Genomic DNA, 14257 nt, shown 5'->3' on the forward strand with positions numbered 1-14257 from the left:
TACTGTTTTCAATGGTGATGATATGATTGCAAAAAGATTTGGCGTTCTCTACAAAACTGATTTGTTGCTCAGTCTGCATTTATTTCGAAAGCTGCCCTTACAGTAAGATCAAAGGGTTCATGTAAGGTGTTTTTGAATTTCTGCTGAGCTAACCTTAATCGTATCCTTGCTTGTTTGTTTTTTTTAAACACACGTGAATACAATAGGAGTATTTTAAAAAATAATATTTGAAAGGGCACATAAACAGTAGCAATAGAATCTTCCAAAGCAGTGTGGATATTTGCCAAAGGAGCATTTACAAAGTACATATGAGTCAAGTATCCTCCACCATGTCATAAATCTAGACTTGTATAGTATGTAACAAAGCAAAACAGGACCCCTGGGCTCTTGATTTTGCATTTCAATTTGCATACTATGTTTATGTTATAGATCATGTTTTTATGGAGAGCATGTAGTATTTGGGTTTTATGTGTATAGCTATTATTAGAGAAGGGTGGCACCAGCCACTTTTTGGCCATTAAAATGCCAGAAATCAAGTGAAAGCCAGCAGTGTGTAAACTAGAGGTGTGTGGTCACAAAGGGCTGTGGCTGGTGCTCTCTTGTAGAAAACACACTGACAGACATTTAGCACATTGCTGTGATTTCTTTGTCAAACTTGTAAATGGGCTTTTCATGGCTTTGCATTTCTGTTTAAAAAACAAAAACATCTGTTCTGTTTTCTTTTATTCAAGATTATCGAATTGGATATTTGTTCTTTTCCATTTTTACTGAAAGAGATCTCATTTTAAAATTGAATGCTATGTAAATTTGAAATTAGAGACTTCAATCAGTGGTATTACACAGGGAAATGATTTGTACGTTAAAACAATATTATTTTGTAGTGCATTCCTCCATTTAGTTCCTTGTGATAGACGAGGAGTGTTTAATGTGTTTTTTGTCAATTACAGTTACTTAGTTATGAACTTATATCAAAGTCATGGTTATAAGGCAGTTTTTGTCATTACAGTGTTTTAGGCCTCACACATGTTATCAAAGCTTGTCTTTGACAGAGGTTAAAAAATGCATGAATTCAAGTTTTTGCATCATGTAAAAATTGAAATGTGTGCTTCCTCAGCTGTCATCAGCACAGAGTTATGACAGTGAGAACTGTTTTGGGGGTCACAACACTTTCTCCTTGAAGACACCCTTGCTTTTGCCTGTCAAACACACTACTGGCAGCAGTAGGTGACATTCTTTCTTTGAAATTCTAGCTTATTCAGTTACAAATAGCTAAAAAGCCACTGACATTCATTAGCTGCCTCCTCTATCACCTGTATACAAGGCTGTAGTGAAGAAATGACTTAGTATTATGTTGTATGTATGGAATTATATTTTAGTGTGGAAGGTCAATATTTTGAATCATACTATGCCTTTAGTTTATGTGGGAAAGAAAAACTGTAAATTGTGTCCCTTTCATAAGACAAAAAAACAAAGTAGAGATTTAATTTTTACCATTTTGTGCAGACTTTGAGATTTTGACTTGCACACATACAGTCCAGTAAAAAGCTATTGTTCTTGCTGTTGAAACTACTGCCTTGCTAGTTAATTCTGTATGGAAAAGTTTGTTTCTGTTGATTATCAGTCCGTTTTTCTGTAGATAAGAATTGCTCACATGTCGTATTTGAGATGCATTTTGTGACGGTGTAAGTTGAATCTCTCTCAGTTGACACGAACAGCATCTGAATGTAAAGCAAAGTCTTTCTGATTGAGAAGATAACTGTAGCAGTTGCACACATGTTGAGTTTCACCTAACTGTTTAACTGTAAGTCTTCGAGGTACTTGTGAATATTGTGGAAAGATATGCCAATAAATAAGACTAGCTATCTTGAGGGAGATTTAAAGACCACAATTATCTTGGTTGCAATAAGGAAACAAATCTGTGCAGGACATGTCAAATGTCAATCACTGCCTTGTGACTTTCTAGTGTCTATATGTTTAATGTGCAATGATGATTCTCTTATTTCTTGTTCACTTTATATGGTGCGGACACTTGGTGCTCTCTTAATATCTAACGATACTCAGGGTCGATCCTTCATTCCTGAAAATGTTTTTGTTTTTTTTGGCATCACATCAGCATCACTCCTGGGTTGGGTTGTAGATACACGATTTGTAGCGCAGCATTCAGACTTCTTACCAGATCCTTTATCTCTATATATACTATTCATTTACAGATTTCTCTGTTTTTATTGTAGTTCGAGTTTGTATTGTTTTATGTTGTAGAGATCTAAAATCACAGCTACAATGAATACTTGCTTGTTACTTTATTGTACTCAATTGAAGAGAAAGTGTACATCTCTTTGTTACTACCAGTGATCTGTAGTTCAACAGAGTGATTACAGCATAAACACCTGCACCTAGAGAAGCAGATCAGCTTTTTTTTTACCATATCAAATTAGTCTTTTGCGATAATTAACCTTATAGTTGTAATTACTTAACAGACTTGAGCAGTGTCTGGAAAAATCTCTTGTAAAGGTCGTATGTTACAGCTGTTGTGTGTCTGAACAATGAATCAGTAGTCAAACAGTCTGCTGCTAGTTTCATTTTCAAGTTATAGCTATAGGTTGTGAACATTATCAAGCTAGCTTAATATTGATTAAATCATTAACTACTACTATAAAATTAGTATGTGTGAAACCACCTGATGTATGCATATCATATGGGCATAAATGCTGCAGATAGTCAACGATTTGATTCAAAGCTGACAAGATGTTTGACTTTCAAGTACACCGGTCTCATAGAGGCAAAAAATGCCCAAAAAATGTTTTACAAAAATTATTTGTTTTCTTACCCAGTGATAGCTCATCAGAGATCTAAGCTGAATCTTTCAGTTGTAGTTATTTTTAACTTTCGTTGCTTGCGAATGATGGAAGCTAAATTTAATGAAATCAATAAAGGATTGAAGAGGCTTTGGATTTGTTACCGGATTCAGATTAGATTGCCAAGGGTTAGGGTTACCATTAACCCTACAGTTAATGGCTTTTCCATTTTGTTTGGTCTTAAAAGCCTCCAGAGGCCTATTTACCATCCCTGTTCAGGGTTTGTTGAACGGAGGGATTCGCTCTTTACGTTCTCTATAGTTCGTCATAGCCTGCTTTTCTTTTCTCTTCCCTCTTAATCCGCACACTTTGACGTGTTCAACAAGGTCACAGGGGATGTTATGAATGATCATTGTGGCCTTGTTTGTATCATATGATGTGAGCAATAGTTCACTGTGTTCAAGAATCAAAGATTTTCTATGTCCTATGACAATTTATTTGCATTGAAAAGGATTTTCCAGTTTGTCCAACCCCACTCATCAACCTAATTCTCGCCTTCTGCACAATGTATAAAACAGATTAATTGTTCAGTTGGTCCCATCAGTTTTTTTTGTTTGTTTCAAAGGGGCCTAGAAATAGCTGATGGGAGGGTTTTTCAGATTTATCGACAATGTTCTTGAGCTTGAAACTTTCCCACACATTTTTCAGGGAGAACAAGGGCCCTAAGATATTTTTTTTTTAATCAAAAATTGAGTTAGTCGTCGATAGATAGATGCTGTATGAAAATGAGCTATAACTGATGTAAGTGGGACAAGTACCCTCCCCATCCACCCATCCTTTTTATGTCTATGAGATGGGCGCCCCCTACCCCCTTGGTTCTTGCACACTGGTTTCAGGGCCTTCAAAAGGGGCCCCTCAAGCTTTGATCCTCTATATGGGTGCTGAAAAACATCTTTTTGCCCTACACTGTGCCAGGAAACCAAAGTTTTTGCCGCCGCCGTATGCTAATGCAGCCAAGCTAATCACCCTCCCCAATTACAAGATTTATATACCGTAATGGCGCCCAGTGGTACCCCTTCAAACCCTCAATTCTGTGGCCTCCTTATCTACCCTCTGGATGTCCCTTGGAGTAAAGGTGTCTTCTGTCTATGAATGCAGCTGCCTTGCCACCACCTCAACCCTTGCTTTGCTTTACAAAAAGAGGGTAACATGAAAAGTTCTGTGGGTGGGCCCCTTAATGCTGTCCCCTCATTCTTTACCTAATGTACTTTTCCATTAAATGTTGCAAAGCACACAGTAGCTCCAAAGTAGGCTCCAGACAGATAAATGTGTTGGCGAATGTCTAGTTGACCTGCTGCTTGGATTATTTTCTCCTATCAATATCTTACCCATCAGACCTATTTAATCTTTTGCCCATTATATTAGTGAACTCTCTCAGTGTGGTGCATTTTGTACTTTGAAAACACATCCCCATTTATCCTCCCCTCTTTGGTTTCTGTTTCTTCAAGCAGTTACAGTTTAAATCTTAATTGTGTTTGGGGAATGCAAAGGTTATGAACTTGTTCATGAGAGGACATTTGTGCATTTGAACAAGTTAAAGTAATAAACTATGGTTCACCCCAGGCTTCACTGTGGCCACTCCTGGCCCCTTGAAGGGGACAAATGTAGAACCCGTGCAGTGCTGGCTGAACTCTGAAGAGCTCTTGGATCGGTCCCAGATTCTCCTCAGGTGAACTCTTGTCTGACTTGTTGAGAGGGAGGTATGTTCTCTTGCAATAGAAAGACAGCAACTAAGTAGAAAGTTGTATTTTTTTGTTCATGCTAAGCATGAGGGTGTATGCTTTAAACCATTTTTTCAAACTTTACTTGTGAACCATAGACATGAAATATTAAGTGAAATTCTGTCTAGAAAAGCATCTACACACTTTAATCTGCATGACAGCAGTTTTGGGATCTGCAAGAAGCCTTCAGAGAGATGGGATATGGATATGGATACTTAAAAACGTTCTGCACTGTCATCAATAAAAGTGTTGTCCAAGGTTTTTGATGATATAATTTGTTCTCTCCGTTGCAAGATGGAGTATTTTGCAGAAAGCGGCCGTCTGAAGCATTTGTCTGTCCCTTGAGGTAATTGGCATAAATTCACTACATGTTTTGCCCTGGACACGTTTTGGAGAGGTTTATGGTAGTGTAGAATTTGCTTTAATCTGACAAAATGGCCTTAGGGAGGCTAATCAAGTCATTATTGGCCTACACTAATCTTAATTTGGGGTACAGATGTTTTTGAATCTGTTGCTGTTGTTTCAAGCGCTTGTGCTTTTTATTTTAATAATTGTACACGATGTAGACCACAACATCTGCAAATATTATGTATGTATGATGCATATACTGTCAACTGCATTGCAACAGTAAATTGTTCATTGCTTGCTGTATGTAGTATAAGGTCAGGCCCTTTACGAATGGCTTTGGGAATGGTGCACATTGTATATACGTTTGTGTGCATGTGTGTATGTGAACCATAGCAGCGGACACTTACTGCCACATCCAGATGGTGCTGGAAACAAACAGAGCTACGCTGTAGGACCCCTCAATAGGACCGTCTAGACTGGTCCCTGACCAGACAGATACAGCCTCCCATCAACTTAGCGTTTGTCAGATTTATGGTAATGGTCCTGCACAGTCTTCCTGTCAGTGACATCAAGATTTACAGCACTGACACCCACCCCCCACCCCCTGCCACACACATACACATATATGCCATCCTCATCCTGAGCACTCCTTTTATCCCACACACTCCTATGAATACACCCTCCCCTGCTCCAGCCACTTTCGCTTTGCATCCCTTCTGAGACCTTGCTTGTTGCTGACTCAACAACTCTTGCCTGCCACCAGGCCTCGTCCGTTCTGACTGTGCGTTTATGTCAGTGAGGTTAGTAAGAAAGGCTGAGTGCATGAAGTTCCTCGGTTCCTTCTCTAAAAACACTACACAAGCCCAGTGGAGAAAGGGAAAAAGCCCTCTCGGGGTGGCAAACCACCCAAGCCCCCTCTGTCCCCATAACAATAGGCTGTGTCAGGGTTTCCTGTTATCCTCTGTGATGAAGCTGGAGTGTTTTTGGGGTGAAGGGTTTGGGAGCAGGGAGAGGTGGTGGTGCAGAGAGGTTTGGGAGGGGGGTGGGGGGTGGGCATGTTCAGTTGGTGTGGTTTTTGGGGGTGACCCAGAGATACTGAACGGTGGAGATTTTAGAGGGTAAGGAACAGAGGGGAAGAAGGGATACATTATGGTGGTGGAGTGCAAGTGGAGGACGACAGAGAGCCCCATGTATGCGGATTAGTTGTCGCCCCCTCTTTCATGTAGGCGTTTTTGGTAGTAACCCGATCCATGGGCCCTAGCACTAGTGAGCCCAGTGGGAAAGGCTTCCTGACAGATATCCCGTCCATTCTCAGCCCAAGTGTTTTTCCAAGGCTGCTCCTCTGCCTTTGATCTGGCCTCCTCCTCAACCACACAGGGTCACACGCTACCATGTCAGGCCAGATAGGAGAAGGCTAACACTGGAGCTGCTTGCTGAAGGGGGGGGGAAGCGAAAGGGTTAGATGGATGCAAGCTCCAGTCCTGTTGTTCAGAATCTTTTTCCATAGTCTAGGTCTGTCTCAGTTATCTGTAAAAGTGGAGTTTACGTTCCAGACGGTCAGTCACATTCCTCCTCTGGCCAGATTAATGAGGTGATTGCACCTCTGTTCATAAATAGCTGGCAGTATGCATCATTTTCTCTGTTTGGTTTTGGAACACTATGTTCACTGTAATAAAATGATTCTTTTGGGAGTGTTCTGGGATTTTATCGCACTAAACGCTCTCCCTCCACTGTCCTGTGCTTCACATGTTAATGATCACTCTAGAGAGTAGTAAGAGTGGCATAATGGAAATGCACTATGTTGATGTTTGTTTGTTTTTTTAGTTGTTGGTCTTATTGTATTTTGCTCAATCAATTACAGTACCTGACTTACAGCAGAGCTTTGCTTCTCCCTTTGCAGTCCAATAAATGTAGTATGTTCCAGCAAAAAGCTGGGGGGCGCTCTAACTTCACTCTGTGGCTTTCTCTCTCTCTGTGTGTGTGTGTGTGTGTGTGTGTGTGTGTGTGTGTGTGTGTGTGTGTGTGTGTGTGTGTGTGTGTGTGTGTGTGTGTGTGTGTGTGTGTGTGTGTGTGTGTGTGTGTGTGTGTGTGTGTGTGTGTGTGTGTGTGTGTGTGTGTGTGTGTGTGTGTGTGTGTGTGTGTGTGAGCTTGTCTCCTTGTCCAGACACCTTAGCGTCAGGGCAATAGTGTTCGAGCTCTGAAACGAGGTCCAGACAGACAGAAGTGGGATGAATGAATTGGGTAGCGGGGGTGATAGGGGAGAGAGTGAAAGAGAGGGAGAGAGTGGATGTTGCTTCAGAATAAGGGATGATGTGCCTGCAAAACAGTGACAAGCAAATCAGCTTTAAAACAGGGCCTCCCCGTACACACACAGACAAGCAGGCATAATGGGTTGTGGATTGTTTTGTCGACTTAAGTAAGACACGGTCTACTTCACCAGACGGGATGTTGAGCTGGTGCAGACAGGGTCATCTTATTGCTGTTTGTCCATCATTTCAGTCCAGTAAGTCTTTGTGGTATCGTGTTTTAAGCTGTAGAAGTCAACTGTAGACATATTCAACATTCACTGCATCAAAAACATTCCACACAACTGGATGTGCATTGTTGGGACATGGAATGGGAGTGATGTGTATCCCCCAAATGTTCCAATATACTCTTTCATTGTATGTGTGTCTGTGCATGTGCGCTTGTGTAGGTGTCTGTGTTTGTTCAGGCATCTATTTCTGATGCGGGGTAATGAATGGCACCTGTTTAGTATCCTTAACTGGCCATCATTTTTGAAGTGCAGTAAATCTTGTATTTCATCACCCATGGCTACAGTTGAAAGCATATCAGGATTCTCAGTGCCAGATCCGCATTTTGTTTGTTTTATCTTGCAGTTAGGGTTTAAGAAATCATCCAATCATGCCTGTAGTGACAAGCATCATGCCTGCGGTGTCATCTCGCCTGTGTCCTCGGGGAGGAAAATCTGCCGCCTTGAGAGGCATATGGTGATAGCAGTAGTGTTTAGGAAAATGCATGGAGCACTTGAGTAGCTACACCTAACTTTTCTGAAATGCATGTTTTGTTATAAAGCAGAATAAAAGGTGGTGGGTGGTGGACCCAGTCTGAAGCAGTCTATGGTTGGCGTGGTAAAAGTTAAGCATGGGAAGAGTCCAGTGAGCAGTGTTGTGTGTTTAGCATGTCTATCTCCCCCCTTTAACAAGAATGGCATGCAGTGCGCCCCACTCACCCCCTTCACTCACTGTACCCAACCACACTGTGTCCCACTGTTCACCCCCCATTCAGCTTCAAAGCGGCAAATATCAACAACAACTGAAGGAGGGGGGGCAGAAGATGAATGAGGATGAATGAATGTGGCCATCCATCCCCCTCTTTGCCCGCACACTGCCTCTACGCTTCCTTCAGACTGCCTTCCTGTATGTCCTTCTCCGCTGCAGGCCTGTGTTATGACTGTTGCCGGTGTGTATTACACAAATAGCTGTTAGCACCGCTCCTCCGCTGGGACGCCCATATAAAGGACTGTCATTTCCAAAGGTCAGGAGTGAGCCCTGCACGCAAGTGTTGTCCCAACACTTGGTCTGGAAAAATAAAAATGGCCTGCTTGTCCATCCGTGTCCTGTGTCTGTCTCTCTACAGTGTCTGTGACTACCATAGGCCGGTGTTTCTCTTTTCTCCTGCTTCTCCTCTCTTATTTACTTTTGTAGCTCCACTGTTCTTAGGAAGTCAAGATACTCAGATTACGTAAATTGGCAGCCAAGGAGGAAGCCACGGTTTGCTTCTTGGTGTGCGTAGTGACTGGACATGCTTTGAGGTAAATGCGATACAGCTGGCATTATTATATTTAATATAACTGTGGCTACACTGAGTGCAAACAATTCCAACTTCTGTGCTGATGTGTCACTTTTTAAAACGATGTGGCCAGTTTTTATTATGTGCACATCATTTGTGTTTCTGAGGCACATGCTAAACAAATCCGAAGTGCATTCACTTATGGATTTGACTTGCTATATGCAGTCAGCACATCTACATCTATGTTCTGGTAACAGATCTCCTTCATCCATAGCTTCCAGATTACCATCCCTAAAGTGCAGAATGTGGGCCAAATGTAGGGCAAGGGCAAGTCATTAGGCAATTCTGCGAAACCACAGTGCTAACTATTTTTTTTCAGTCTTGTACAAATTCTTGGTCTCTCAGTGTAAGAATTTTTCCAACAAGATGATGATCCGACCAAATAAACACCTCCCAGATTTTGAGTGTGCTTAATGTGCCTGCTTTGCCGTCTGTGTTTTTCATTTTGAAAGCAAATTTGTCATTTGACATTACCTACTGAAGAGTCCATAGAGTTTAACTTTCGCACCCTCTTATCATATTCCTCCAAAATGCTGTTTTATCTGAACTCATCTACCAAAGCAATTGTGCACAAGTGTGGAATTTTTGTGGGATTTGGATACTGTTGGCCAAACATCTGGATAAACATAATATGATTTAATGATCCTAATGGTCCAGAAAGACTGCAAACCTTTTCTTGGCAAGTCTTTGCAATAATTATGTGGTTGCCCGTAGTTTTCCAGCAGCAGCATTAGTTGATGCTTCACACCTGTTTAGATGTTTTAGCTCTGTGCAAAAGCAGTACTTTTCCTGTAGCTGTTTGCATTAATGTATGTTCCTTAGTAACAAATTAAAATGCACCCGCACGAAGGATATTATTCTTTCAAATTAGTGAATGTTAAAATACCCAGCAGACATATTTGTTGGCAATGGGCTGAATGTATACTCTGACAATGTCAAAGTTAGTTATTTCACTACTGAGACAGGGAGAAATCCAGTCCATACAAAATGAAAACTTGTTGGGGTGCCTCAGTTTCGAACATACTGTCATGCCGCTGCCTATTTTCCTGTCCTGTGGTGTCTCGACAGTAGCCAGAGAGTATAAGAGTGAAACATGAACTAGTCTGCTGCGGTGGTAGTGGCTTCCTTCTAACCCACATTTATTACCTCTAAAAATACAAAGTGGTTTTCTAAAAAGAGCCTGGCTTCTATTCCGTCCAACTACGTCAGGTGAATTTGCAACATGATGGATTATGACTCACTGACAAAAAGGTTTTCCTTTGAAATTTTTCAACTCTGTCTGAACCCTTCAGTTTGTAATTCCTGAGCCCTGTGGCTCAATCTTTTTCCATTTATGTACTATCCAAATACCCGTGGATATGTTCTGTGTTTACTGTATGCAAATTAACAGACTTGAGGTCAGCAGACTCCATGGTGACATTGGATAGGCGTCTTGTTTTAGAATGTTTGACTTTAGGAAGCATTTGAAAGGAAATATTGGTCAAAAAGAACTGCAGCAATAATTTCCTTTCATACCACCAGTATCCCTTTTAACTCTTAATATGGGTTCCCCTATAATTTAGAAGAGGCTAAATACTAATACGTTCAGTATCAACTAGGGCTCTGGTCTGCTGCCTGGAAGGCTCAGTTATGTCACTCATTAAAAGCCTTGACATCTTTTTCAAATTGGAAGCTAGGGGGCTGTTTTTCCTTCTTTCTGTCACACATCCTTTTCATCTAGGAAATAAATGCAGCCTGGCTATGTCTTTAGTGATATGATTCTCATTTACATAAAGCCTACTAATCATCTTTGACTACAGTGAGGTAATGTCTAGGCAGGTCTTTCAGCGAAGCACAATTAAAACATTGCCCAATCCTATAAGAGGCAGCTGATCAATAAAGTCCAAGAATGGCAGACTTTTATGTGGAGTACTTTGGCAGGAAGCTTGTCCCTTTTTAATGAACAGGTGGCCTTATGGGAGTTAATAGTAACTTTAAAAAAAGTGAAGAATTGTGGCCAATAGGCCTTCATAAGCACTTGTTTTCTACACGATAGTACATGTGAGTATATTTTTTACGACTAAGTCACTTCCTGTTGAATACAATCTCCATCTCAGCTGTTCAGAGATTTATGCAGGTAGTCATCACAGGATGGTCTCATTTGAGCTCTTGGTCTCAGTGACACGGCACACTGACTCTCAAATCATTGAGTGTGTGGTTGACAGGGGAGGGGCATGTTTTGAAGTAAGCAAAGGCCTTTCGACATATTTATTTTTCTCCTGTGAGCCTTTTGACCAAGCTCTCCTCGTCAATCTTGCGCTGTCAAAGAGGGCCAGAGGTGGGAGCTGCCATCTCTCTCTCACAGGGACCACTGTGTACATGGGGACCCCAGGGTCAGGCCCTGGATGCTCCTTTGGTAACTGTTGTGAAATCTCAACTCCCTGGTGGGAGTTGTCCTCTCTGTCTGCTCCCACATAACCAGTGGGGCAGCAGCCTTCTTTGTTGCCCTCTTTGTCACATACACTAGGTCTGGAAATAATTTCATCAGGTGGTGAATAAATGAAAGTCCTCCAACTCACAGCAGCTTCATAGCTACTCCAGCTCTTCCATCTCTACTTATCTCAACCCTTTGCCTCATCTAAAAGATGAACTGTCAGCTCAGAGACTGACAGCTGAAGGGTAGATTTCATCTGCTACAGAAACTTCTACATGTAGCTTCAGGGAAGGTGGCAGTTGGAGGTGGCAAGAAAAAAAGAGAACAAGCGAGAGAATAGAATGACCTAATCAAACCAAGTTGTACATGTGTTCCCCCATCTGACACACGTGTGTTTCTGATCTTAACGTTTTTCTGGAAGAGGAGAATGTTTCCTGTTTGAGCAGACTAGCGGGTTCACCGAGGAGTCGGGGGGGTCGGGTTGCTCAGCCAACGTCTGGTTCTGCTGAAGCAGATTCCCCACATCTCCATCAAACAGCAGCTCTGTTTTGGCAAGACTCTGAAAACTGACCCTGGTGGTCACTGATGTCTTGTTGAAGAACTGAGGCTGAAATACTCTTTTCTGATCTCTTGTTCCACTCCAGTTTAAAAGAAGCAGTGGTTGCATCTTGTAACAGTTGGTGCTTAGTTCGAGAGTAAACAATGCATTGGGCTCAAGACAATAACATTCATTCTAATAGTCATTCTTGTATTTTCATAATAAACCTGAATCTTAAACATTCACCACACATGCTTGAATACTGATGATAATAAATATAGTAATATATTTGTTTATCCTCTCATGTTTCTATACACAGATTTATGCCCAAGCACACCTGGCGAGTGTGTGCACAGATGCGCAGCAGTTCATGTCCACTAACGCATGTATTTTACTTCTTGTTAGTCTTTGATTGAACGGAGTAATAGTATGTTGAACAAGGTCGTCTCCTGACATGAGCTGTACAGAATCCTGTGTTGATGTTCTTCCACCTGAAGAGTGTGTGTGTGTGTGTGTGTGTGTGTGTGTGTGTGTGTGTGTGTGTGTGTGTGTGTGTGTGTGTGTGTGTGTGTGTGTGTGTGTGTGTGTGTGTGTGTGTGTGTGTGTGTGTGTGTGTGTGTGTGTGTGTGTGTGTGTGTGTGTGTGTGTGTGTGTGTGTGTGTGTGTGTGTGTGTGTGTGTGTGTGTGTGTGTGTGTGTGTGTGCCCTGCCTTGTCCAGACTGGTTCCTGTCTTGCTAATAAAAGAGATCTCTTTTTAGTTTTGGATACTGATCTCTCCACACAACTTTAAAGATCTCATTCACGGTTCACACTGCATTTGCCCCTTAATGTCTCACAGCAGGCCCTCAGTCCTAGGCCGTGATTCATGGAGTGACAGGTCTGCCTCTGGCCGCCATAAGGGCCCAATCAGACAGGGTCCACAAGCAGACAAAACATGTTGCAGCACTTCTATGCATGCGTCTGACCCTCCTGTTCACCTCAATGTTCTTTTTTTATGTAGACTTTTGCTCCATAGAACATGGTCACATTGAATCATACAAGTATGACTGGCTGTAGTTTTATCCTATTGTTGCTCATTCTTCTTTAAATACTTCTGCTGGGAGCTGGAAGCGGTTCATACACCAAACCGGTTGTTGGCATGCAGTGGGGGTTCCTGCTCCATCATACGAAGACAGCTGGAATTCCCATGAGACTATTCCTGTAAAGAAACAGAGTTTATTCAGTTGTTTTGATTACAAATCTTAATCAGCAACCCCCACCTCCCCTGGTTGTATTTGCCTGGTATTCCAATGTTTTCTTGTTTGCTTTGTTTCAGTGTTTTCGGGCACTGTGCTGTAAAGGACCCCCCGCCACCAAGACCAGAGTATGATGTGGTGTGCATTGGCCTGACAGGTGCTGGAAAGACCAGCTTGCTCTCCCGCCTCTGTAGTGAGGGCAGCGACGGCATCGTTCCTACAACAGGTACGTGCATGTAACATATTGATTTGCGTAAGAGAAGGTTTTACTGTTCTTTGTTTTTTTAAGAGGAAAAAGTTGTGTGCTTAGATTGAAGCACTCACCCTGCAGTCATCTCCCTTCCCTCACACATGTTGCAAGCTTTTGAAAGGCCTTCATGTTTCAAGAACATATTGTCCTTCATTAGAGTCACAAATAGATAATATTATCCAGGTAGTAAAGCTTTCCAATATGGGGAAAAATGCCTTCACTATGTTTTCCAAAGTCCCAGTGTCCGTGCCAGAATTGATTTCAGGATGTCACCAGCCAATACTCAGTTTCTGTGGAAGGCTGGTGTTATGCATTTCCAGAAGAGACAAAGGCTTTCGGGTTAGTACATCATTCCCCTGGTAGTCAACACTCTGCTTTCCATATATGCAGTGCAGTCCCTCAAGAACACTGACATTCCTCCTTCCTGCCCTGGCTTTGACAGCAGCACTGTTGAGCTGTTGCAGAAGTCCCATTTTAGATTTAGTCTTTGTCCAATACAGGCTAAATATAAACTAATTCCCAAATGTGCCACACATAACCGTAAGTGTGTGTGTCTCTGTGGAGTGAACACCTGTCTGTGCCTGCCACTGAGCAGAACTTAATAGATAAAATATGTCGATTACCTACCTTAGCAGAGAATTATTTTAGTGAACTTCTCTGAAATGAGATTTAGCTGTCAGCACTTTCTGTCTCTGCCAACATCTACAGAAGGAAGATCGTGAAGGCCAATGAGGGGGAACTCTCATATGGTTCCCCTCACTTCTTACTTCATTTGCACTGATGTAATACGCTTAAAAACTACACTTAGCAATTAATCTCGACATTTAGAAAATAATCATCTGTTTTGTGTCATACTTCTCCTATTTGTACATGTTTCCAGGGAAGGAATTCCCACCAAGACATTTTAACATATTTTGAGCAACATTAAATCTCGTCCTTCAGTGGGTTGCTTTACCATTTCCCACTATTTCCCGTATGCAACCGCAGAAACAAACCACATAATACGTGGTAACACTTTAGAGATTAGTTCTATCCTCCACTCACC

The 14257-nt window shown here is 41.8% G+C and overlaps 1 protein-coding gene across 1 annotated transcript in view; it reads left to right on the forward strand.

Annotated features, from left to right (window-relative positions):
- Positions 1–14257, forward strand: part of LOC110966486 (ADP-ribosylation factor-like protein 15) — a 94702-nt gene that overhangs the window by 19993 nt on the left and 60452 nt on the right. The window contains 2 exon segments of the mRNA XM_051950761.1: positions 13043–13069; positions 13071–13188. Of these exon segments, the coding sequence (XP_051806721.1) occupies positions 13043–13069; positions 13071–13188 (145 nt within the window).

This window comes from Acanthochromis polyacanthus, chromosome 7, assembly GCF_021347895.1.
Source record: "Acanthochromis polyacanthus isolate Apoly-LR-REF ecotype Palm Island chromosome 7, KAUST_Apoly_ChrSc, whole genome shotgun sequence".
Taxonomy (NCBI): domain Eukaryota; kingdom Metazoa; phylum Chordata; class Actinopteri; family Pomacentridae; genus Acanthochromis; species Acanthochromis polyacanthus.